Raw genomic sequence first — 27435 nt, forward strand, 5'->3', positions numbered from 1 at the left:
TGTGAACTTTCTTCTTTCCCCACAGTCTCACGGGAACTGTCCTGAGTCTCCTTATTAAGAGGTTTAGGGCCTGAACTAGATCGTTCTTCCAGGTGTCTGGCGGTGGCTGCCTCTGGAATTGAATTTCTCTCCTCTCCACCAGTTTCGTTGCCCTCGTCCCTCTTCCCTTTCTGGGTTCGGGAGGAGCAGAGGCACCCGCGTGCCCCGGGCCTCACCGGCCCCTCGGAATTCGGATTGCATACTCCGGAGGAGGCTCTCTGGGGAGGACGGCGGCCGGGTCGGATCGCAAGCTCAGGTCCCAGTTCTCTTGCATCTGGCGGGAGTTCTTGTTGGCCTCTGGAGACCGGTGCCTTTTGTGGACCCACCCCACCTCCTGCGTCGAGTCGCGCTGCCTGGGAAGGGGCTTCGGAGGCCCGGAGGCCGGCTGGCAAGCAAAGGACTGGTTCCACCGCAGTCCGTCTGCCTGGCTTTCCCCTCCCCGGCCGCAGATGACCGTGGGCTCCCCGCGTCCCCCTGCAGCCCACCGCCGCCTTCCCCAGCAGCGACTGCTGGATGACGGCGCCGTCGCTGGTTGGGTTGGAGCTGGCGCCTCCGACGGGACCCCGGGGGTGGAGGAGCGGGGGAGGGAGGGTGTAGGAAAGGGAAAGGTCAGCGCTGCGCGGGCGCTCCGGGGACCCAGCGCTGCCCCCTCCAGCAGCGGGAGCCGCACGGCAGCGTCAACAGCCTCGGGCCGCCGCAGCCACAGCGGCCACAGCAGCGCGAGCGCGAAGCTCGCGGCGCCGCGCGGCCCAGAGCAGAGGGGCGGCGGCGCCCGCCTCAGCCGAGCCGAGTGGAGCCGAGCGGAGCGCGCAGCCAGGCGGCCGCCACCGCTGCCGCGCAGATGCCATCACAGCAACAAAGAGCTCGCTGAGCGCTGAGAGCCGCGGCGAAAGCTCGCCCGGAAGGCAAGGAGCCCGCTCCGGGAGCTGGGCGGCAGCCGCAGGAAGCGCGTGGGGGTCTGGGGGAGGGCAGGGGGCAGAAGATGGCCAAGAAGAGAAAGCCCCCCAACATCAAGGGTGAGTTCCGCTCCATTCGCACCTCGCCCCATCCCACCTCCCACCTGCGGTCCGCCCCTCGGGCTGGCCTGTTTACATCCAGACTCGACCCCGTGGAAGGCTGCCTGCCGGGGAAGAGTTTACCTTCTTTGGGAGATGGGGGGACCTCAGTATTGCTGCACCCCCTTTGCTTCCCGAAAGACTCTAACTGGAGTTTGTCCCCCCCCCCTTTTTTTTGTAACCTGGGGAAACCTGGAGACTCTTTCTCTCACCCTGGCTGCTCCACGAGCTTGGATATCTGTTGCTCCTTCCCCCCTCAGGGTAGTGGGAAGAGAAGCGACTCTTGACTCCTAGAGTCTTACCCTTTTCGGAATCAGGCCGTGCTTGTCTGTGTGTGTGTGTGTGTGTGTGTGTGTGTGTTAGAGAGACAGACAGACAGACAGAGAGACAGACAGAGAGAGAGAGAGAGAGAGGCAGAGAGTGTTTTTCACGGTCTTTTCTATTCCCTTCTCCCAACCTCCCTCCTCCCTTTTCCCCTTCATCCCTTGGGTAACTAGTTCTGCATCCATTTCCCCCACCTCCATCCTCGGGAGGAGATAGCAGCTGTCTGGCTCTCCTTTTCCCCCCACGGTCAAGGGGACTTGCTACCAACCGGGACCCTGCAGGCTATTTTCCTTTATCAGACTGCTGAGGTGGGCAGTGATTATGGCTGGGCAATCCCCCTGTTGCTCCTTTGGAACCAAGGCTTCCAAAGTTGGAAAGTTGGGCGGCGGGGGGGGGGAAGGGATGATCGGGAGGACTCGGAAGAGCTCGTTGCTGGGGTGACTTGAGGCCTCGCGGCGTGGTCCAGGCTGGACTCCGCAGAGAGCCTCCTGGGAGAAGTCCGGCGCGGGGGCGTCCCCAGGACTCGCAGAGCTGGAAGCTCGGAGAGCGGGTGCTTCGGTGTCTGGCGCCCTCAGCGCGGACTCGCAGAGGTCGCGACTCACCCGCTTCCTCGCGCTCCGGTGCTGTCGCTGGGGAACAAGCAGTGGCCGCGAGGTGTCTGCAGCACTGCGGAGAGGGAAGCCAGCTCCATACCATGCGCGGTGAGGAAGGCTGTGTGCTGGGGGTACTGGACCTGAGCATCGTGGGGAGGTAGAAGCGGAGGCGTTTGAAGTTGAATTTCGACTCAATGGGCCTAATGGCTCAGGAGGCGGAGACTTACTGCGCCATGGGGTTACATAAACTGGGATCTGGACTCTGAGATGGGAGGGCGTGTTATTGAATATAACAGCTTCATTTATAGCAGCGCGCCTGGCTTTGGTGTGCTTCTTGCTTTTCCCCTAAGTCTTGCTTGTGAGAGCTTAGCTCCACTCTAGAGGTCACTAGGGGGGCACAACTTTATCTTGGTGCTTCAGCTTGCTTTATAATTGCCCTGAAGTGCTCCAATCACTTCCTGGAAAGGGTTTAAAACCATGATCCTTAATCTTTTGGAAGACGTTACTACAAAACACCCGGATCTTCTGCTTGAAACTGTAATATATATATATATATATATATATATATATATATATATATATATATAATAATTTTATTGCAGTGCATTTCCTTAAAAATGTTACAGCTCCTGTAAAATAGAAGAGGCCTTAAACCTGATATTTTTTTCTCTCAGTGAATTAGTACACGTTTATTGTGGCAGACGCCTGAAGAATGAGAATATTTTCATCTACAAACAGTTTCCTTACCATAATATAAAAAAATTAGTCTAAACCCAGATTGACATGCTGCAGTAGCTGCACTTTTGTTTAACTCTTTTTTTTTTCCATGGAACCATATGGCAATATAAAACAAACAGAAGGATTGGTTTTCAGCACTGCTGATGTGGCTAACCGTTGGCAGGAATACGCTTCATACCCACCCCAAATCTTGCAGACTGTAAATGGTCCATGAAGAGTAGGAAAAATTTTACAGTACATGCCAGTAAGAGACAACCTTACCCTTGACATTAATCTTGGCAGAAGGACAAAAAGATATAAACGAGATCAAATTAATGAGATTTGATGAAAAGACACCCCCTCTTTACTAAACCCCAAAACACCAAGAAATTTTTGTTTTGAATGCCAAGTTAGAACTGTATTTTCTTAAGTTGGATAGTGAAATAATTGAAGAATAGTGGTTAGTAAAGTTTTGTCATTTAAGTGTTAATAATTCCTTTGGAAGAGTTATGATCAAGCTTTCCTAGGACATGGGGTGTCAAGAAATTTTATTGTGGTTCTTTAAAAAGAGTGTTTTCTCATGCTACATGTTTTTCTTAAAGAGAAAGTTGTTTAGCTTTTATAGATTTGTGTTTTGTTCTCTCTCTTTACTAATGTTACATTTTTTTTTTTTTTTGGTCTCCAGTTTATTTTATCTTTCTTAGAAGGAACGATGCTTTTTTTTCAGTCCTTGGGGTTTCACTTTAGCAAAGCAGGATTGGTTGTGATATTTTATAGATAACAAAAGCAAACCTAGGAAGTTGTAATCCATTGACTTGCCTCAATTTTGTCTTTTGAGAGGAGAGAGATTTACAAAAGCATCTGACTGCAGGCTTGCTGAAATGCTCTCAGACATCTGCTTTTCAGCAACAAGCAACTAAACTGGGACTGCCTAGTAGAAAACCAAGTGGCAAAAATTGCTAGGCTTTGTTTTCTCCCCCCTCTTTTTGCAGGGTGATAGGGTGAACTTTACTGGATAATAAACTATAGGTTTAGCAATACATTCCATGCTGTGTTGGTTGTCCTCTTTCGGAAGCTTCTTCTCTGCTTAGCTACACTGCATGTGGGGAGATATCATTCGTTGGGTCATGTGACAGGCAATTTTTTTCATTGGCTTCTGAAGTCCTAGCAATAGAGACTGCGTATCTAGAACAACTGAAAATTGGCCAAAGGAAAATGTAGTTTCTTAACATCGACAGAAAAGAATAAAATGAGTTGGCAGTATTTTTCAAAGGATACTAACATTTATTTTTGATAACCTCATCAAAGGACAGCTTTTCAAAAGGACAAATAAAATATTTATGAATTCAAAATTTATAATGTTTTCATGAAAAAATGCTGTAGTCCCTGATCAATAAAAGTCTTATAAAAGTGTCGGTTACATCAGGTATAGTGATAGTAACACCCCCCACCCCAGTTTTTCCAATGTTAGTACAAGGATTTCTTACTCAATTACTTCAATTTAAAGGTTAAGTTATACTTGGATCATCTATTTATGCATTTATTTAGCACATTTTTATTGGGCACTGAATATATACTATGTTCTGTGCAAAACCCTAGATGCAGTGCATGAAGAGTACATTAGGAGAGGGCCTGGGAGGAGAAGGTTAACAAAAACATAAATAAGAAAATTTCACAGTGATTAATGCCAGGAATAAAATAAAATGCTGTGCTAGAAAGTGATTGTGGGGTTACTTTAGATTGTCTGAAGAGATGACATTTGATCTGGGAACCAAATGATGAAGAGTAATTTGCATGCCCCAAACTGGAACACAGGACCACAGACATTAAGGCAGGAATAAGGTTGCAGCTTGGTATATTCAAGTACAGAAGGAAGAACAGTTTGGCTGAAGTGTAGTGTGTGAGGTAGAGAGAAGCTGGCAGAGGTCAGATCTTTTTGACACTCGACAGGAGTGTAGATATTATTTCAAGTGCAGTGGGAAGTCAATCAGATACTTGTTAGGTATTCGCGGTTACATTCCTGTCTTTGAGGATGACTTCAGGGAGACAGCTTTCCTATATCAGCTCCCTAGGCTAGGTAAAGCGACCCGATGGACTTCCCTTTTCTAAAAGGTCCAGTTATACTCAAGTATCCCCTCTTATGTTTACCAAAATACCTACAATATTTTGGGCTGAGTTGTTGATAGCATTTCTAGGAATCTGCTTGAAAAACAATTCTAAAAAGAATGAGGAACAAATTCAACATTTTAGTAAAGATTATCCAGTTAGTCACCAAGCAAGTCTTAGAAAAACATTGTGATGTTAGAAGGGAGGATTATAAAGAGTCTGAAACATGACTGCAGTAGGTAGAATGCAGAAGGCAGCTTGAGGGGTTCCTAGGTAATGAAAAGGGGTCCGTGAAAGAAGAGTGATGTTGGGAAAGGAGTCATGGGAAAGCCTTTAAGACAACATCAGCCAATTCATGATTTTGCCAAGAGAAGCCTGATGTGAGGGTGTTCCAAGAGAAACAGTCTAATTCAAGCACAAAGGAAGTTCAAATCAGGGTACCTTTATGCTTTTCACTGATCTTTTACTTGTGAAGCATAACAATAAAAGCATACAGGCTTTTAGAAGATCTCTTTGATTTTACTTAATCATGATTAGGTTGTTCTTATGGATTACAAACCTCACAGATGAAAATAACATGAAACAATTTAATGATGAAAACTGCCATTTGTTGGAGGTAGCTCCTTGACAGCTAGTTAACAGGGAAATGATGCTCTTGGCTCTCTGATCTTATTGTGAGATGTTGGTGGAGAGTGGGGGGAAATGGAATCTCTTGGATGATTTTCTGCTTTCCGAACATTTGTGACTAGAAGGTGCCATGATATTTAGAGAAGATATAAATAATAATTATTTTAAACCTCTCCACTGCCTTCTCCCACCTCCAAACTGTTTCTTTGCCAAAGATTAATAATGAAAAACATAATGAAAAAATTTTATGGCTCCAGGGCTTTGTTCAGTCCCCTCCCCCTCTTTCTTAGTACCTCAAGTCTCTCTCTTGAGGCTAGCAAGGCTGGTGGTATCTCAGGGATTATGTAACTAAGAATGCATCTGGCTCATAGTGATACTGTAACACAATGTGTTTATGACATCAGCTTTTTTTTCACAGCATTGAGAGTCACAGTATGTTAGAGTAGGAGGGAAGGCTCAGTGTTTAGAATTATTGGAGGAATGATACAATAAGAGGTGAGTGATTTGCTAAATGTGAATAGTCTATATAAGGAATTTGGTCAAGTTTATTATTTGTAAATACATATTCTATATAAGTCAAGATATATATATATATATATATATACATACATATGTATATATATATATATATATATATATACACACACGCATATATATATACACACACACATACATATATATCGGTTCCCAATTTATATTCAAACTTTACTGTTTATACATGTGAGTGTGGTAATAATCTGTATTTTACTTATTAGGAAATTGAGATACAAAGACATTAGGTGTTTTCTTGAGGTCTCAGAATAAATCATGTACTGTAGATAGAGGCATAACCAAGCCCTGTGACTCTTTCTCCTTTGTGTACATCCAGTATTTTAATATCTGTTCACTTTCCTCCAGGTTTTTTATCAAGTCTAATATAAAAAGATTAGACTTTTTTTTCCCAGCTGAATCAAGAGAATGATACATCTTCTTACGCTTTGCTCAGAAGTGTCACAACTTTACTGTTTGTGATCCACTTTTAAAATTAGAAATATGTTGCTAACAAAAAGTAGGCTAACTGCTCACAGATGCTAAGGTGATATTGTATAGAGGTTTCAGAGCTCTCTAGAGATGGAAGGCAAGTGAACAAATGTTCTCACTTTTTGATGTGGTGTAAGCCGGAAAAGATGCATCTGGGTCAACTCTGAGGTGGATTGAAATTGTTTTGCTATTCATGTGGTTAAGCCATTTGACTGCTGTGATAGCCAGCCTTCAAGATGGCCTCGATATTCTTCACCTACTGGTATTCACACCCTTACGTAGGGGTATTCACACCCCTCCCACACTGAATCTAGGGCTGACCTGTGTGACCTGTATAGTAGAAGATTACATTGTACAGGAAGGAATTGTGGCTTCTGCTTTGCTCTTGTATATCCTTTGCTCTTTTATACTGTATACTTTGGGGAACATGAGCTGCCATGGTGTGAGAACACTCAAGCATCCCTGTGGAGAGACTCCTGTGGGAAGGAACTGAGGATTCCTACTAACAGCCAGCACCAACTTGCTAACCATGGGCATGATCTACCTTGGAAACATATCCTCCAGCCCAGTTAAGCCCTGCGATGTGTGTAGCCTCAGCTAACATCGAACTGAATCTCATGAGAAACCCTGACCCAGAACTGCCCAACCAAGCTGCTTCTGGATTCCTTTATCACAGGAACTTTGAGAGATAATAAATGCTTACTATTGTGTTAAGCTGCTAAATTTTAGGGTAATTTGATATACAGCATTAGATAATGAATACATCTGTGTTTATTATTTTTGCACCTCTATTTTGAGATGTAGGGATCCTCTCATTAATGTATAAATATTAGGGGAGATGTTGTGTGAGTGCAAGAAAAGTTAAAAAAAAAAACACAAACCTTTCACTATAATGGGATTAATTTATTTATTTATACAATTATTCTAGTTTCCTCTGTATCCCACTGGCCACTTTCAGACTCCTGAGAGTAAAAGATCACTGTAATTCACTTACTAATTCTTATCTTCATTACCATTCTCAGCATTGCCCTTGAATTGCAACCCTCTTCCCTACTTTATTGAATTGGGCTGACAACCTGAAGCTCTCTTTTGCTGTTTTCCTTGAGGTCTTTTTAGCATCTTGTTTCCTCCTCCACTTATTTTAGTTCTCATTACTAGCTCCTTTGGTCCATTTAGTTTAGAAGGTAACTTCCATCTCAACAAAATAAAAGTAAAAATCAGAGTGATAAAGAAAATGCAAAAGTCTTAAAATCCCCCAACCACCCAACTGAAAAGACAAAAATCCCTTAACACCTATAATCTTCCAGTAGAAACCTCTTGTACTGTATTTATCTACTCTTTCCTACCAAAGAATTCTCCCTCCCAGCCCAACTAGTCCTCTGATGTATATAATCAGGAGAGTGAGAAAGAAGATAAATTAAAAAAGGAGAAGGCTGCCATCCCTTCTGCTTTATGGCGGGGTATTAGTCCACTTTATTTTATGTGTTTATTTTTTCATTCATGTGACCACTATTAATTGAACATGTACTGTGTTAACGCACTAATTTAAGGGTACTTGGGATACATCAGAGAGCAAAATGGCACCTTTGTGAAGTTTACATTCTAGGTAGGGAAGACAGACAATGAATAATAAACACAATAAATTAACTGAAGAGTGCTGTGAGGAAAAGAAAAAAAAAATAGAGCATAGCAAGGGGAATTTGAAGTGCTGGAAATGGGATGTGGAAGAGTGCTAGCCGTTAAGTATCAAGAGGTTGATTAGTGATTAATGTAGACCTAATTGAAAAGATAATTTTGAAAGAGGTGACGTATTTGTCCACAGAAGAGGAAGAACCTTCCAGAAAAGCTAATGCACAGACCCTAAGGTGAGAGTATACCTGCCATGTTTGATGGACATAAATGAGGCTGAGTAGGATTAGTAAGGGGAATAATAAGGATAGGAAAAGGGCTCAGAAAGATGAGGGAGGACCAGATCAGGTGCCCTTTAGACAATTTTAAGGCTGTTGGCTTTAATCCTGAGTGAAATGGGCACCATTGCATGTTTTGAACAGAAGAGTAATATGACCTGACATTTGGTAAGAATTGTTGTGGCTACTATGTCGAGGGTATCCTATAGGGGCAAGAAGAGAAATGAAGGAATATTTTACAATATTTCAGTTGACAGATGATGGTGGCATCTATTAGGGTAATAGCGGTGGAAGATATGAGAAATAGAAGAATACTGAATATATTTTGAAGGTGGAGCTAATAATACATTTTCTTGAACTAACAGGATGCAGAATGTGAGAGAAAGATAGGAGTCATGGATGACTCCTTTGTTGTCTTGAACAACTAATAAGATGGGAGTTGCCATCAACTGGTATTGAAAGATTGTGGTTAGGGCAAGTATAGGGAGAAGAATCAGAAGTTCACTTTTGGACACATTTGGGTTTAAAATATTTACTTGATATTCAAGTGTAGATGACAAGTAGGAAGTTGGGTATATGAGTCTGGGGTCTGGGAGAGAGCCCTGGGCTGATGGTATGGATTTGGATGTGGTGGGGATAAAGCCCCAAAAAGCAGTTTCCAGGCTCTCGGCCTCACATAGGAAGGTGCTGGCTCGGGTAGTAAATAGCCATTAACTGTGATCAGATGGCCAGCAGCTGTGGCTAGTTGGCCGTCAGCTGTAACCCGTAAGCCATTGGCCACTAATATAACAGCTGTGGCTACGCTAGCGAAAGAAAATGGGGCAAGCAAGAGCAGATTGCAGAGAGGCGGATGCCGCCGGTGAGAACATAGTGATATGACTCCCCTATCTATGGCTCCGTGGGTGTTCCTTTTTGGTCTTACCGTGTTCTGCGTTCTTGGGTGGGGAGTGGGAGCTGAGACCCTGCACGACAGATGTCATTGGCACATAATTGGTATCTAAGACCATAGTTGGGATGACTCACTGGGAAGTGAGTGCATACTGAAATAAATGATCTGAACTCAGGGTTACTGCATTATTAAGAGGAAGGGGAAAGAGGCAGAAACCAGTAAAGAAGACTGAGAAAGAAGGTGGTAAGGAAAGAGATCAAGAGATGGTGGGGTCCTGGAGCCAAGGGAGAAAGTGTATCAGGAAGGAGAATAAGAATCAACTATGTCAAATGCTGCTAATAGGTGAAGTAAAATGAGGGCCGAGAAAGAACCACTGGATTTATTAATGTGAGGAGCACTGGAGACCTTGATAAGGGCAATTTCAGTGTAGTTTTGGCAGTGATGGTCTGACGGGAATAGGATAAGAGAGAACGGGAGGAGAAAAATTAGAGGTAACATAGTGAATTGCAAAGGGAGGGAAGAAATGATGCTTGTGGCCGGGAGTGGGAGTGGTAGTCAAGAAAAAAAAAATTGTTTTTTTTAAGGTGAGAGAAATGGCAAGTTTTGTTCCTTGTTGTTTGTTACTGTTTGCTTTTTGAGGTGGTTTTTACCCTCTCTTTCAGTATTTTCAATTTTGTTTGCTTTTTATGACAGTTTCTGGGAGGTAAGGAAAAATTACTGCACAGTGGCCTTATGTCATTGAGTTATGAGGATGTTCCTTTTTATCTTTATTTCATTAAATAAATTATCTTTAAAAATTATTAAATATGGTATTAAAAAAGGTGTATAAATGGATTTCCTGACAAAATACTTAATAAAATATGCCACAATAGGAGAAAGTTGCTAGGAGAGAAAAATTTGCCAGCCATTACGTTGCTGGCTGTAGCAGTCCATTGTCTCAACTGGACAGCTGTAGGGACAGAGCCAGGAGTGCAGTTTCCAGGCTCTCGCCCTCTCGTGGAAAGGTGCTGGCTCAGGTAGTAAATGGCCATCAACTGTGATTGGATGGCCATCAGCTGTGGCTAGTTGACCGTCAGATGTAAACAGTGAGCCGTTGGCCACTAATATAATTCCTGTGGCTATGCTAGCAGCAAATGGGGGCTAGCAAGAAGATGGCTGAGCTAGCAAGAGCAGATTGCAGGTAGCATGAGAGGTTGGTTGGTAGAGAAGCAGACGGCAGGTTGCGGATAGTGTGGCTTCTGCTTTCTGTGTCTCCAACCCAGCCGCCAGCAAGAATGTAGTTAGTGGTATGACTCCCCTAGCTATGGCTCCATGGGTGTTCCTTTTTGGCCTCACCATATCCTTCTTAGCGTTCTTATGTGGGGAGCGGGACTAGAGACCCCAGAAGACGTCTCGCATGAAAACAGCTCAGAAAGAATTAAAGAAAAACTTAAAAAGTATTTTGTAGGATAGGGGCTAGCCTGGTGGTTCACCAGAGGCAATTTTGCAGAGTCTGGAGAGAGTTTTATTGTTATGATTGAGATAGTCCTATGGGCCTCTAGAGGGTATAGAATAGGGATGCTGCTAAGGTTTTTGTGCCCAGGACAGCCCCCCATTCCAAAGAATATCTGGTTCCAATCGTCAGTAGTGCCAAGGTTGAGAAATTCTGGGCTAGCCCCATCATTTTTCCATTCTACCAGAGAGATGCTAGGAAGTTCTTTCTGAGACAGGAATCCAAAAGTCTGCTTTACCTATCTCATTGTTCTATGTATGTTTAGACAAGGCACAGTTTTTAAACCCATAATTCAGGTTAAAAATAAAAACATTTTTTTTCCTTTTGCCTTGCTTTCTCTTTGTCCCTCTCCCTCCTCCTTCACTTTTTTGGATTGCATTATATATTACTGTTTTTATAAACTTGGGTAGTTTTCCACGAGGGTCCAAGACATTAGAAAAACATTAAAGCCAAGATTAAAAACTAAAAAAAAAACAAAACCTAGTTCAATTGAGGAACCACAATTTCACTTTGTTGATTTCTATTCTGCATTTGTTTGGTGATTGTGAAAGAAGGATCAAGAACAGGACGATTTGTTAAGCTCTGGGTTTGTAGCTCTTTAATTGTGAAAAGAGGTGAGGTCTTCCAGCCATCTTTTATGTGGCTTCTTTTGGCCATTAGAAGGACTTTAGAAGAGAGCTGCACCTTTAATTACCCTTTCCTTCATCTGATAAGGAAAACTGAGAAAAGTCAGGACTGGTCCTAAATGCTTGTTGAATGAAAATGTTCCTGTAAGATAAAAATATTAAAATCAAGTTTTATAAGAAGCTCTTTAAAATGTGCACATTTTATTTTATTTTATTTTATTATTTTTCATTTTTTTTAAATTTATTAGTTTCAGATGTACAAGTACAAGACTTAGACGTTCATCATTTATATCCCTCACACTGTGTGCACATTTTAAAAACTCGAAGGACAGGTTCTTTTTGTAAATTTTGTAGTTCATTGGATTGTTTTTCAGTGTTCACATTCAAAGACAAAAACAAGGTTTTGAAATTGACGTTAAAATTTCATTAAAAGCTTATTATCACTCCAGGTTTCCCTTTACAAAAAATTCCTAAGTCATGTTAAAGCTGACCTATAATTATATACACTTCGTAAGCTATTAGTTTAAAAATATCACAAGTCATAAAATGAAAAAAGCTGTGAAAGCTACTAAATGGACATGCATACTTCTCAAATTCTAGTATTCACAATATCTTTTATTTTTAATTGAGCTCTTTTTTCTTCTTATTCACCATGCCCATTCTCTAATTCTTCTTTTGTTTGGCTGCACAAGAATGTCATCACACTCTTCCCATGGCAATGGCATTCGTTGTGCTGGTTTGTTATAACACCTTTACGGTACTGAAAGAATATCTGTGACTAAAGGACCATTATGTTGTTAAAAAAACAAAACACAAACTTTAGTCATAAATAAATGTGTTCAGGAATCTGTTAGCTGTATGAGGTAAGATAGACTTGAAGTTATAGAGTGAGTTTGGAACCCACCTCTCCCCCCATCCTTGTCAACCACTAAGAAAGTCTTACATTAAAATGTGTACTTTGTAAAACTTTATGGAAACTCTGCATTGAATAATTATCACGCTTCTCACACGTAAACTTTATTTAGTAATCCATAGAATTAACACAAAGTCAAAAGAAAGACATATGCTTCACATGCCTAATTCCTATGTTTTAATCTCTGTAAGCTCTCACTAGCTGATTCTGAATTAATGCCTTAAGTGTGATGAAAAAGTAAACAAATCAATAGAATATATATGAGTTTATATGGATCAAGAGAGGCATATAACAGATTTTAACTTATTTGGGAAACAAACCATTTCCAAGTTTTGGGCAGCAATAAATGGTAGGAAAGTATATGACTTAGCAATAATTTACGAGCATGTCTTTGAGGAATTCTAATAGACAATATTTTTAGCTAATTGCTTATATTATATTAGAAGACTGGACTATCTCCTTAATATTAGAATTTTCATGAGCCTAGACTTCCCTTCCTTCAGTTGGCCCTACTTAATGAGATTTTATGCTGCACCTTATTTCTGGAACCTGGGTTTTTGTGTATAAGAGGCTGAAGAATCTTGAGAACTGCCATTGTTAGACCAGTGGCTCTGTCATCATCTAGAAGTCCCCTGGGAGTGGGAAGGTGGTTAGATTGTGTCTGTGAGTAACTTTATGGGAGGGCTCTTTTTGAGGGATTTCCTGCATAAATGTGTCGTCTTTTCATTCCTTTAGGTATGCTAAAAGTTATTCTCAGAATCAGCCAGACTCTGAGACAGCTCTTCGCCCAGCTTGTGTTATTTTGGCTCCTGTAGAGTGCTTTTGCTGATTTGTGCTCAGCTGTTGTAAGGTACTGGTATTGAGAAACTTGATATCGTACAGAGTTCAAGGATGTCATTTCTTGTGCTGATCACTCTTTTATGGTGTGTCTGCTTTGAGTACCTGATAGAGAACTTTCTCTGAACTGTCACTAGCTAGCTAACAACGGGTAAAGTGAGTCCTGGAACTCACTGTATTTCCCACTGTGGGTAGACAGCTAGGAAGCTTAGAACTAACTCCGAGTCAACTTCTTGCACAAGACTGGGATCATAAATCATGCACTTGGGAATTAATTTTTATTTCTTGCATCCTTATTCTTCTTTCTCCTCATTATCTATAAAATCTTTTCTGAAACAAGATGAATTGTAAACAAATTAATACTGTCTGAGGCTAAATTCATAGAGATTTAATTAATCTACTCAAAACTAGTAATTTTTAGTGTCTGTATTTGAATCTAAATGTAGCCCCAAACAATTTTTTTTACAAACAATAGAACATTGGCCGTCCTAACCCAACTTTTTATTTTATTTTCAAGTTACCATCTATTCTTTGTTACATATATAATTTTCCTTAGTGGTGATTTTATTTAATGACTTCTTTATCCACCTAGTTGACAATCCAGAGTTATCTTTGATTCTCTTTTTGAGACCTCGGCTCAAACCTGATCAGTCACTACTGTTGATCTACAGTGTCTGCTTTTCTTTACCTCCTCTCACACATATATTTCAACGTTTATTCTTTCTATTAGGTTGGTGTAAAAGTAATTGTGGTTTAAAAGGTTAAAAATAATTGCAAAATCCGCAATTACTTTTGCACCAACCTAATAGTATGGATTAAAACCACCCATAGTCTGACCAGTCTCCTTGCATTAGGCTTAAATCATCTCCAATTTATTTTTTACACTATTGCGAATATGATACTCTTAAAAGGCAAATCTGATCATTTCACATCCCTAAAATCCAATAATGGCTCTCCATTACCTACCCATGACAAAAATCAAAATTGCATTGCAAGGTGTACAAGGCTTTCTAAGGATCTGACCTATGATTACCTTTTTTGGTTCATCTCCCACCATTTCCCACATCCATCCTAGCCTTAGTAATCCTATCATTCTAATACTGGGAACCCCACACATTATTTTGTGATTCTCTTCCTTTGTGGTGCTGGTGTTTTTTTGTTTGTTTTTCGTAATGCTGAAAATTCTTTTCTATTCTTCAAGTTTCAGCATAACTGTCCATACTGTTTCTGGAACTTTTGCCATCTTCCTTTCTGACACTCCAAACACTGCCCCTATCCTGGTGGGCAGTTAAAGGAGTTCTCTTTGTCTCGCACATACCTCTATTAGTGCTCCTATATTGACTTAAAATATTGCATTTACTTATCCATCTCTCAGTCCTCCTGTGGAGTCTTCAGTCCTACCACTGCCCTGAAGCCCAAGGAAACAAAACCTGGTAGGAAATCAATCATTGGCCTAATGCCCCCAGGGTCACAGTGTCACTGGAGTTTATCCCTCCTCTCCCCAACACACACACACACACACCATTGTTCTGGTGACACTACCCGGCAGTGTCAGGCCAGTCACTCTGCTTGAAGCACCAGAGAACATTGCTCAGTTCCCCAGCTAGAAACTTGCCACTGTTTTCTAGGGTTGCTTCCCATCTTTCTGCATAATTTTCCTGGATCAAAACTGGCACTGTGTAGGTTGTCATGTACCTGGAAGTGGACCTGAGTTTTATGGGATTTGCAGCAACAGACTGTTCCCTAGCAGTGTCTGGGGTTTTCCATGTTCCTATTTCCTCTTCACTTCCTTAGGTCCCTCCATCGATGCCCACCACTGGCCTATGAGCTCCTTGTCAGTCCTGATTATGTTTTATTTCTCCTTTAATCCAAAATGTCTAATATAATTTGGGGAATATCACAGGTACTGAATGAATACATTATTGAATGAATCAAGCATATATATTTCTCTGTATTTTTAAGTATTCTTCATAATTTTAATTTTAATGGTTTTATAATATTCAATTGCATTGGTTTACTATAATTAGCACAATTAACTGAATTTTCTAAGCGTTCTCTGCAAATATAATGGTCTACTGAGCGTTTGTGTGTGTGTGCGCGCGCATCTGTGTGTGTTTACTATGTTGAGCTATTTCTTTAGGTTAAAGAGACCCAGTAGCTTCTGAGTCAAAAAGTTAAGTCTGGCCCGTAAAAGGAAAAGTGAATTTGTTAATACACCTACGGGGTTGTACTGATTGGATATTAGAAGATTTGATACTGGCTCGAAGTCATAATAGTATTATCTTATACTAATGTTAGGAATTCTCAGAAAGTTAGCTAGAAAATTAGTCTATGGGTCAGATTATGTAATAGCTTGAGTTCTAAGAAAAAAGGTACAGGAGAAAGTGATACTAAGTTATCTTTCTTTAATTGGAACTCCTGTGTTTGTATTTTGTATTTTAAGTATCATTCATTTTTCTTTGTACTATTAAGAATACTAGATTAATGGTAGGTTTTCACATGAATATGAAACTAAACTGTAAATATCTTGAAAATATAGACTACTGAATCTTTTCCTTGATGCCTAGCACTTAGTAAGTGTTCAATAATAATTTGTTGAATGAATATACGAATGAATTTTAAGATGGACTTCTTTCGAAATCATGTTAGTGAGTGGAATACAGTATCCTGGTGCCAACCACTGAACTAAAACTCATAGATGCAGCTCAGAGCGGGTATCACTTCTTCCTGCAGTACAAGGAGTTCCAACCAGGGCTAAACTGAACAATCCAGAATGTGAATCTATTTCTAGATAATCAGGAAGTGATTTACTCTTTTTATTTCTTCAAGATTCAAATAGGGAACTGTTTAACTCATGAAAAGTTTTTTATCTTACAAAAAATTTAGTTCTGTGATCCACAGGGAATAAGTATCTTCTGGATCAGGGCCTTAGAGATGTTTTTGAACACTGAAATCTCGTATATTTGGACAAGAAAATTGTGATTTAAAAATATAGAGAATGGGATCGGGTTTGGGGAATAAAGTATGAAAGGCTGCCCTTAAGCAATATCTTTTCCAGAGGATACATCACTGTCACCTAGAGATAGTTTTCAGTTAGTTCCTAATAAATGACTTTTCCACATTCAGAATCTTTAAATCTCATTACTGTAGAATTATTTCTGAGATTCTGAAGAGATATTTTCTCTTCCCTCCCTACCTCCCTTTCTTCCTTCCTTGGTTACAATAATTTTCGTATTTTGGGTTAGTTTTGGTTAACAGAAAGTAATTTATTGAAAATAGTTTCATTGAAAACTGCAATATATAATAACAAGTATAATTTTAAGGACTGTCAAATGAATTTATATACTTATGTTCAACCTTATATGTTTCACTGAAATATGGGGTAAAATAATATATCTTGAAAAATCAACTTGATCTTCAGGTTGTTATTATTTAACATTGTGAGTTTAATAAAGATTTTTTTTTTTTACTAAGATGATTTAAAAGGAAAAGGTGCCATGTTCCCTCTGCCTGTTTCTAGATTATTAGCTTTATTCCAGGGTATAAACCCTATGTGATTGTTATCTCACTAATCTTCAAGAGGCCAGAAAATCTGCAGATGTTATTTTTCCCATTTCTAAAGATGACGAAGCATAGAATCTTTGTTGCTTACTATCAATTTATCTATCACTTGATGATTTCATTATAATTTTAAATATCATTTTACATTTGACATATGGATACTTTTTTAAAAGGTTAATCTATGATGAAATATTATTAAGACTGAAATTCAGCTTTCCTAACTTTTCATCTTATTACTGTTCTATTTTGTAAGCAGTCAGGTATTATGATACAAGATGAGGAAAATTCTAAGGTTAACCTATGGTGAAATATTATTAAGACTGGAAGTTAGTTTTCCTAACTTTTAGTCTTATTACTGTTCTATTCTGTAAGCAGTCAAGTATTGTGATACAAGATGAGGAAAATTCTATCTTTTAACATTTTTAGTTTCATTTGGAAACACTAGTGACATTTGGATCTGGCTTAGGAGATGCTCATGCTATATTTAAACTTTTATTTTTTCCTTTTAGAAGTTCATTTTTTTCATTTTAATTTTTCAAAAGTGAATCTATTTCCATTTATGATGTCAGTTTGTCTTACCTCTCTTAATATTGATTGTGAAATTCATGTGACTGAAGTTCAGTATAATTTTTAAAAAATGTAACTTGAAATAATCATCAATATTAAAGTCTAAAGTTCTGAGATAGTTTGTAGCCAATTTCTGGTTAGCAAGCTGTGATATGTAGTTAGAAGTCACAGTTAAAGTTCCCGAGTGTTAAAAGTGAGAGAGACTTTACGAAAGGTTTAGCTTAACTTCTTTTGCCGATGAATAAATTTCCGCTTAGAGAGGTTAAAATTACTTTTCCAAAGTCACACAGCCAGAACTTGGACAGGCCTAGATTAAAATGCAAATCTGACTTTTAGTCCAATGTTGCTTTTCACAACATGCTCTGGGATTGGCTCTATTGTCTATGGATGACAGGGCAGATGGAGCAACAGAGGTCTCCCATGTATGGCCTGGAATTAGAGTACTGGTGTGTGTGTGTGTGTGTGTGTGTGTGTGTGTGTGTGTGCTGGCATGTATGTGCAATTCCTCTAACCTTAAGGTTAATAGTAGAAGAAAGTTGCTTTAACTTTGCTTACTTATGCATTTAGTCTCATCTTGAAATTTTGACATCCCTCCTTGTTAATACTTACATGTCCCCATACATCTGTGGGGTGTCACTTACAGCATTTATTAAACTGTATTTTAATTGCATGTATACTTGTCTTTCTTTTGTACTAAATCATAAATTCCATGCCTTGTTCATGGGCATACCTTTGATGGCTCCTAGCACAGTGACTTACTTACACTTAGTGCTCCACAATTATCTGTGGAGGAAATAAATGAATAAATATTCTCTTCTTTAAAAAAGAAAAACATTGTGAAGCAATTATAGGGATCAGATATCCTATTGTAGGAAGAACAATGCCATATCAAATTCAGTTTCTTATCATGCCTCATCACAATTACCCCAAATGATTTTTCTTAACATTTTTTTTTTTTTTTTTTAATTAATTTTATTGGGGTGACAATTGTTAGTAAATTTACATAGATTTCAGGTGTACAATTCTGTATTACATCGTCTATAAATCCCATTGTGTGTTCACCACCCAGAGTCAGTTCTCCTTCCATCACCATATATTTGATCCCCTTTACCCTCATCACCCACCCCCCACCCCCTTACCCTCTGGTAACCACTAAATTATTGTCTGTGTCTATGAGTTTTTGTTTCTCATTTGTTTGTCTTGTTCTTTTTGGTTTATATACCACATATCAGTGAAATCATAGGGTTCTCTGCTTTTTCTGTCTGACTTATTTCACTTAGCATTATTCTCTCGAGATCCATCCATGTTGTCACAAATGCTCCTATATCATCTTTCCTTAACGCCGAATAGTATTCCATTGTGTATATGTACCACAACTTCTTTATCCATTCATCTATCGAAGGACATTTTGGTTGTTTCCATGTCTTGGCCACCGTAAACAAAGCTGCAATGAACATTGGAGTACACGTGTCTCTGTAGAGAAATGCTTTTATATTTTTGGGGTAGATACCCAGGAGAGCGATTGCTGGGTCATATGGTAATTCTATTCGTAATTTCTTGAGGAACCTCCACACTGCCTTCCATAGCGGCTGCACCAGTCTGCATTCCCACCAACAGTGTATTAGAGTTCCTTTTTCTCCACAGCCTCTCCAACACTTGTTACTATTTGTTTTGTTGATGAAAGCCATTCTGACTGGGGTGAGGTGATATCTCATTGTGGTTTTCATTTGCATTTCTCTGATGATTAGCGATGTTGAGCATTTTTTCATATGTCTATTTGCCATTTGTATATCCTCTTTGGAGAAATGTCTCTTCAGGTCCTCTGTCCATTTTTCAATTGGGTTGTTTGTTTTTTTGTTGTTGAGTTTCATGAGTTCCTTGTATATTTTGGATATTAGCCCCTTATCAGAGGAACTGTTTGCGAAAATCTTCTCCCATTCAGTTGGTTGCCTCATTATTTTGTCAATAGTTTCTTTTGCTGTGCAGAAGCTTTTCAGTTTCATATAATCCCATTTGTTTATTTTAGTTTTTACTTCCATTGCCTTTGGAGTCAAATTCATAAAATGCTCTTTGAACCCAAGGTCCATAAGTTTAGTACCTATGTTTTCTTCAATGCAGTTTATTGTGTCAGGTCTTATGCTTAAGTCTTTGATCCATTTTGAATTAATTTTGGTACATGGTGACAGATAGCAGTCCAGTTTCATTCTTTTGCACGTAGCTATCCAATTCTGCCAGCACCATTTATTGAAGAGGCTGTCTTTTCTCCATTGTATGTTTTTAGCTTCTTTGTCAAAAATTATCTGTCCATATTTATGTGGTTTTATTTCTGGGTTCTCAATTCTATTCCATTGGTCTATGAGTCTGTTTTTCCGCCAATACCAAGCTGTTTTGATTATTGTAGCCCTGTAGTACAAGGAAAAATCAGGGAGTGTGATACCTCCAGTATTGTTCTTTTTTTTTAATATTGCTTTGGCTATTCGGGGTCTTTTGTGGTTCCAAACAAATCTGATGATTTTTTGTTCTATTTCTTTAAAAAATGCCATTGGGATTTTAATGGGGATTGCATTAAATCTGTATATTGCTTTGGGTAATATGGCCATTTTAACGATGTTGATTCTTCCAATCCATGAGCACGGAATGTCTTTCCATTTCTTTGTGTCTTCTTCAATTTCTTTCAAAAATGTCTTATAGTTTTCAGCATATAAATCCTTCACATCCTTGGTTAAGTTTATTCCTAGGTATTTTATTCTTTTTGCTGCAATTGCAAAAGGAATTGTTTTTTCTCTCTCTTTTTCTGAGATTTCATTGTTGGTATATAGGAAAGCAATGGACTTTTGTACGTTGATTTTGTAGCCAGCAACTTTACTATATTCATTGATTGTTTCTAATAGCTTTTTGGTGGAGTCTTTAGGGTTTTCTATGTATAGCATCATGTCATCTGCAAAGAGTGACAATTTAACTTCTTCATTCCCAATTTGGATGCCTTTTATTTCTTTCTCTTGCCTGATAGCTCTGGCGAGGACTTCCAACACTATGTTGAAAAGCAGAGGTGATAGGGGACAACCTTGTCGTGTTCCTGAACGTAGAGCAAAGGGCTTCAGCTTTTCACCATTAATTATGAGGTTAGCTGAGGGCTTGTCGTATATGGCCTTTATTATGTTGAGGTATTTTCCTTCTATACCAATTTTAGTAAGTGTTTTAATCATAAATGGATGTTGTATCTTATCAAATGCTTTTTCTGCATCAATTGATAGAATCATATGGTTTTTGTCCTTTATTTTGTTTATGTGATGTATCACATTGATGGATTTTCGAATGTTGAACCATCCTTGTGCCCCGGGGATGAACCCCACTTGGTCGTGATGAATAATCTTTTTAATGCATTGTTGTATTCGATTTGCTAGAATTTTGTTTAGGATTTTAGCATCTGTATTCATCAGAGATATAGGTCTGTAGTTTTCTTTTTTTGTGTTGTCCTTACCAGGTTTTGGTATCAGGGTAATGTTGGCCTCATAAAATGAGTTAGGGAGTACTGACTCTTCTTCAATTTTTTGGAAGAGTTTGAGCAGGATTGGTATTAGATCCTCTTTGAAGGTTTGGTAGAATTCACTGGTGAAGCCATCTGGTCCCGGACTTTTGCTTTTGGGAAGGTTTTTGATGACTGATTCAATTTCGTTACTGGTGATCGGCCTGTTTAGATTTTCCACTTCTTCTTGGTTCAGCCTTGGAAGGCTATATGTTTCTAAGAACTTGTCCATTTCTTCTAAGTTATTAAATTTGGTGGCATATAGTCCTTCATAGTATTCTTGGATAATCCTTTGTATTTCTGTGGTGTCCGTGATAACTTCCCCTTTTTCATTTCTGATTTTGTTAATTAGTGTCTTCTCTCTTTTTATCTTAGTGAGTCTAGCCAAGGGTTTGTCGATTTTGTTAATCTTTTCAAAGAACCAGCTTTTTGTCACATTAATTTTTTCTATTGTCTTTTTGTTCTCTATTTCATTTAGTTCTGCTCTGATTTTTGTTATTTCCTTTCTTCTGCTGACCTTGGGTTTCGCTTGTTCTTCTTTTTCTAGTTTTTTAAGGTTTAACATGAGGTTATTTATTTGGGATTTTTCTTGTTTCTTGAGATAGGCCTGTAATGATATAAATTTCCCTCTTAAAACTGCTTTCGCGGCATCCCAAAAATTTTGGTAGGATGTATTTTCATTGTCATTTGTTTCTATGTATCTTTTGAGCTCTCCTCTAATTTCTTCTTTGACCCAGTCCTTCTTTAAAAGTATGTTGTTTAATCTCCATGTATTTGTGTTTTTTCCTGCTTTCTTTTTGCAGTTGATATCCAATTTCAAAGCTTTGTGATCAGAGAATATGCTTGGTATGATTTCAATCTTCTTAAATTTGCTGAGGCTGATTTTGTGTCCCAATATATGGTCTATCCTTGAGAATGTTCCATGTACACTAGAAAAGAATGTATAGTCTGATGTTTTAGGATGAAGTGCTCTATATATGTCAATTATGTCCAATTCATCTAATGTGTCATTTAGGGCTGCGATTTCGTTATTTATCTTCTGTTTGGAGGATCTATCCATAGCTGTCAATGATGTATTTAAGTCCCCTAGTATAATTGTGTTTTGGTCAATTTCTCCCTTTAGTTCTGTTAGTAGTTGCTTGGTATATTTCGGTGCTCCCTGATTGGGGGCATAAATATTGATGACTGTTATGTCTTCTTGTTGTATAGTCCCCTTTACCATTATGAAATGTCCATCTTTGTCTCTTGTTATCTTTTTCACCCTGAAGTCTGTTTCATCGGAAATCATTATGGCTACACCTGATTTTTTCTGGGTACCATTTGCTTGAAGTGTCAATTTCCACCCTTTCACTTTGAGTCTATGCTTGTCCTTGTAGCTGAGATGTGTCTCTTGTAGGCAGCATATGGTTGGGTTTAGTTTTTTGATCCAATCTGCTACTCTGTGTCTCTTTATTGGTGAGTTCAGTCCATTTACATTTAGGGTGATTATTGATATGTGAGGATTTCCTGTCATTCTGTCTTTAGTTTTCTGGTAAGGCTGTGTCTCCATTGTTTCTTTGCCTTTTTGTTGTTGTCTGTTATTTCTGTGTGGTAGTATTCTATGATGTTTCCCTCTGTTTCTTCTTTTATTACAGTACATATTTCAGATTTGGATGTTTTTTGAGTGGTTACCCTTGAGTTTATGTAAAAGAAAGTTTGATATTTAGAGTATTCCAGTTTCTTCAGTCCGCTTACTTTCTCTATTCCCATATTCCAGTTCAGGCCTTTACGCTCCCCCTTTTTATGTTTTGGTTGCCACAAGTTGTCCCTGTTGATGGTGGTCTAATAGCCTCCTTTAGTATTTCTTGTAGTGCAGGTCGTGTATTAGAAAATTCCCTCAGCTTCTGGATGTCTGGAAAGGTCTTTATTCCTCCTTCATATCTAAAGGAGATCTTTGCTGGATATATTATTCTTGGCTCATGATTTCTCTCTTTCAATAGTTTGAATATTTGGTTCCATTCCCTCCTAGCTTGTAGAGTTTCTGCTGAAAAATCTGATGATAATCTAATGGGCTTTCCTTTGTAAGTTACCGTCTTCTTTTCCCTGGCTGCCTTGAGGATTCTTTCTTTATCATTGATTTTAGACAGCTTCAGTACAATGTGCCTTGGTGAAGGCCTGTTGGGATTGAGGTAATTAGGTGTTCTATTTGCTTCTTGGATTCGAGGATCCAGTTCTGTCCACAAGTTTGGGAAGTTCTCATCGACGATTTGTTTGAATATATTCTCTGTTCCCTTCCCTCTTTCTTCTCCTTCTGGTATGCCCATTATTCTTATATTGCTCTTTCTGATGGAGTCAGAAAGTTCTTGTAGAGTTCTTTCATTTCTTTTAAGTCTCAAGTCTCTTTCTTCTTCCCTCTGTGTAAATTCCAGGTTCCTATCTTCGATGTCACTGATTCTTTCCTCTATCTGGTCAACTCTACTACCTAAGCTGGATATTTTATTGTTAATTTCTTCTATTGAGTTCTTAATCTCCAGAAATTCTATTTGGTTCTTTTTCAAGATTTCAATCTCTTTTGTAAAATGCTCATGGTGTTCTTTGATTGTGTTTCTGAGTTCATTAAACTGCCTTTCTGTGTTTTCTTGCATCTCGTTCAGTTTTTTCAGAATTGCGATCTTGAATTCTCTGTCATTTAAATCACAAAGGTCCATATCTCTAAGTTCCTTTTCTGGAGACTTTTCACTTTCTTTCTGAGCTATCTTGTTGCCTTGGTTATTCATGGCAATCACTGATTTACTATTTCTCTTCCTAGACATCTACAGGAGTGTCTTCTGCAACAGGTTGATAGGTATGCGAAGAGCTTTTGGAGTTCCAAAGCTCTTTCTGCACCAGATTCAGAGCCCGTTTGTTTCAGCAGTTCTGTTTACTCCTGCAGGGATCCGCCCAGATAGGTGGGGCCAGGGGCGGGGTGAGTTGTGAGAGGTGGCCCAGAGCAATGGCGGTGACCACCACCACAGCCAGTCCTGCTTCCACAGCTCCCTCCCCTTTGCCGGAACTAGTTGAGCTGCGAATCTGTGTCTGCGGTCCACAGTTCTCAGAGCAGCAAATATTCTGTCCTTTGATCCGACACTGCTACTTTATCGCTTCTAGCACGGGGCAGGTGGGGGCGGGGCGAGCTCTGGGAGGGTAGGGAGGGGGCGGCTAGTCTCCGTGCCTAAGGCTTCCGTTCTCCGCTCGGCAGTGAGGGCTTAAACCACCGATTTCAGCCCTCTTCCCTCAGTCTTTGCTCCGAGGTCTGCCGTGAGCGAGCGTTGGGTTCAGCGGTTTTGTATGCTGCCCCCTCAGCCCTGCGGGCCGTGAGCGGAGCCCTAGCAGTCCGAGTCCTTCCCTCTCCCACAGCGGCGGTAGTTCCGGGAGCAGCGGGCTCCGAGCACTGAGCTAGGTCTGTGTCCTGCGCCCGCCTGCGGCTCCGTCTCCGCACTTCTCCTCTCCCTCCTCCCCCGCTCGCGCGATTCACCCACCTGGAGGTGAATTCAGTAGTCGGCCTCTTCGTCTTGCCTGTCTGCTGTGCAAGGAGTCCTTTGTGGAGTTATTGTTGTCCGATTCGTTGTAAATTCCAGGGGAGCGTTACAGAGGCTCACCTCACGCCGCCATTTTTTTCAGTCTCCTTTCTTAACATTTTTAACAACAACTTCCCAGAGCCTATGCCCTTCCACCGCACCTCCCCCCCCCCCCCCCCCCCCCCGTCCCGGACTTTGTGGTCAGACAGACATGTTCAAATGCAAGCTATGTGATCTTTGGCAAGTTCCTTAACATCTTTGAAGTGTACTTTCCTTATCTGAAAAATGGAGATAATAATACCTACCTGATAGAATTTTTGTGAGGATTAAAGCACATAACAAATGGCAAAGGACATAGCATCTTGTGTGTAGTAGGTATTCAATAAATGCTCATTCCATTCCCCTTCCTCCTTTCCTTTTCCCCTTTCTCTCTGCTGCCTTCCTCCCTCCCTCTCTCCCTTTCTTCCTCCCACCTCCCACTTCTATTCTGGTAATGAGAGAACTACAGAAAACTAGAAGCACAGTCAAAGCTAGCTTTTTCTTACAGCGAAGGTGTTCTACAGAGTAAATTACTTTCAGCCTCAGCTTGCCTTCGGGTCAGCCTCTGTTTTTTCACACTTCTTTTTTTCTCTGCCCTATTTGTACCTACAACTGACTATGTTTACCTTCTGTTTCCAATGTTGGATTGCCTGAAATCCAATTATTCTGCCGTATGCCTGATGGACTGTATGTATTTTGTAGCAAGGTAGCAGGAAAGGGAGTGGATAAGAACTTCGGTAACAAAAAGTGATTTATTGAAAACGGTTTCCTTAAAATCTAGGAGTGCCATAGGCAGTAAAAACTCCAAGAGGTATTGATTGCAGAAAGTTCTTTCAGGAGCTGAGTGTTTGGAATGACAGTCAAGGGCTGGTCTAAAAAAGAAAAGGGGAAGGTCACAGCTGTTTTTTTTGTCTTTTCTGTTCTTGACTATTAAGGATGCTGTTTCATTATTTTTCAATGAGGCTATGTTATAAAATGTTTCTAACCAAAATTAGACTTAGTATTTAAAACTATATACAACAGAAAGAGTTCATCCACCCATACTCACAGAACCAAACACTAAACACTGAGAACTGCACTGGAGAAATATTGACTATTTTATTAATGAATGGTGCCATCCACGAGAAAGGGAAGCTAATGCTCATAACCCAAACTCCCCAATGGTGTGTAGGTTACAGATAATATGGGCAAAATCACAAGTCACCGTGGGGTAGGGGTTCAGGTTCATGCTGGGAGCTGATTGGTTGGAGGTGAGGTAGGGATAATAAATTATTTCTTCAGATTTTGAGGACATCTCTGAGGACTTTTCCAGCATCCTTCTGTCCAGTCTCATGGGAAAGTAGCCAGGATGTCATTCCACCTTAGGACTCAGGAGCTGAAACATAACTTAGGTCAAGATGTTATCTTCAGCCTGCCAGAGGCCTGGACAGCGTGACCGTTAGTCAGCTCCTGGCTCCTGTCTTCTGCTGCTTCAGGGGTTGCTGATTATCAGAGGAAGGCTGGATCCCTGAGGGGTCTATAGAGAGAGATATGATTTCTAGAGCTAGGATTTAAAAGTAAATTTAACCAAAGTTGTAAGGACCCTTGGTTTCAACAAAGGCCTAGTCTGAAAAAGAAGAGCTGGGCCACATAACTGAATGAAAGAAAAATCATAAAAATAAGTTAAATGCTCAAAGCAATAAGTGAAGGAAAGAGCAATTTTGCCACAGGCAATCTTGCCAAGGCACAGAAAGCAAGCTCTGGTGAGCAATCCAGGGGTGGGGCAGCTACTGGTGAGGTTTGGATTAGACCATGGATCTCATCCAAAAGTTAAGAATTAAGTTTTTAAGGGTTTGGCTTCAAGTGAGACTGTATTTTATTTCTAATCTACCACTAACTAGCTGTGTGGCTTTGAGCCCTCAGGTTGCAATATACTATCTGTAAAACAAACTGTTTAATACTTGAAAATTGTTGCTATTGATATTTTTTCTTTGGTTTAAGGCCAACCTTTTTTTTTTTTTTTTTTAAGGAGGACTGTTGGGAGGAGAGTGTAATTAGCTCAGTTGGATTCTTCTCATATTGAATTTTTCAACCTTGGTGCTTTGGACATTTTGGGCTGGATAATTCTTTGTTGTGGATGGAGGCCGGTCTGGGCATTGTAGAATGTTTAGCAGCATCCCTGAACTATACCTATTAAATGCTAGTAGAACCCTGTCTTCGGGGACCCCCTCCCCCTTTTTGAGAACCACTGCTCTAATGAAAGAGATGAAAAGAAAGCCGTTGTCTATATACCTCTAGATCTTCCCATGGAGTTACCATGACACTTAAATTTAAAAAATCATAAAATTTATTGTAAATTGAGTTTTATTAAGCACTTTCATTCACTAAGCCTTTTGTTGAATGTTTGCAGGTACTGTGCTAGGCTATAGGGGTACATGGATAAGTATGACTTGACCTCTACCTTCAAGGACCTTGCCTTCTACTAAAGTGAGGAAGTAATGTTTCATTAGTTCATTTCCATACAAAGCTGTTAAGTGCAAGGATCCATTGCAAGTCAGTATAAGGTACAATGGGACTACAAAGGCGTGACCTGCTCATTCACCCTGGGGAAAGGTGTCAGTTAAAGCTTCATTGAGAAAATAGTAACCATATGAGACTCTATTTCAAATCCTCAAACGAAATCAACCTCGCTTACATTTAAACTATGTAATATTGATACTGCATTTTCTACCTTTCGCTTGTTTTGATTTTATATGTCCTTCAATTTTTAGATATGACCGATGTTTCTATAAGGCAGTGGTTCTCAAAGTGTCATCCTTGGACCATCAGCATCAGCATTATCTGGGAATTTGTTAGAAATACGAATTTGTGGGCTCCAACTCAGACCTGCTGACTTAGAAACTCTGGGGGTAGGGCCCAGCAATCTGTGTTTACAAGCTCCTCCACCTCCATTCGATCATGTTGAAGTTTGAGAACCACTGCTTCAATAATTCACTGATTTTTCTTACATGTGTTATATGAAATAACTTTTATAAAGAAGTATTATAAAATATTTTTAAAAGCAGGATAGAAGCTATATACT

The 27435-nt window shown here is 39.9% G+C and overlaps 1 protein-coding gene across 3 annotated transcripts in view; it reads left to right on the top strand.

Annotated features, from left to right (window-relative positions):
• Positions 1-400: 400 nt before the first annotated feature.
• The window catches only part of SLC44A5 (solute carrier family 44 member 5), a 319228-nt gene continuing 292193 nt past the window's right edge, over positions 401-27435 (top strand). The window contains exon 1 of one of the 3 annotated variants that reach the window (XM_081055083.1): positions 401-1055. In XM_081055083.1, coding sequence (XP_080911209.1) covers positions 1022-1055 — 34 coding nt within the window. In that variant the 5' untranslated portion in view covers positions 401-1021. Of the gene's footprint in view, positions 1056-1839; positions 2120-27435 lie in introns of those variants that run through there. The other 2 variants (XM_081055081.1, XM_081055085.1) reach the window with 2 other exon arrangements.

This window comes from Rhinolophus hipposideros (assembly GCF_964194185.1).
Source record: "Rhinolophus hipposideros genome assembly, chromosome: 8".
NCBI lineage: Eukaryota > Metazoa > Chordata > Mammalia > Chiroptera > Rhinolophidae > Rhinolophus > Rhinolophus hipposideros.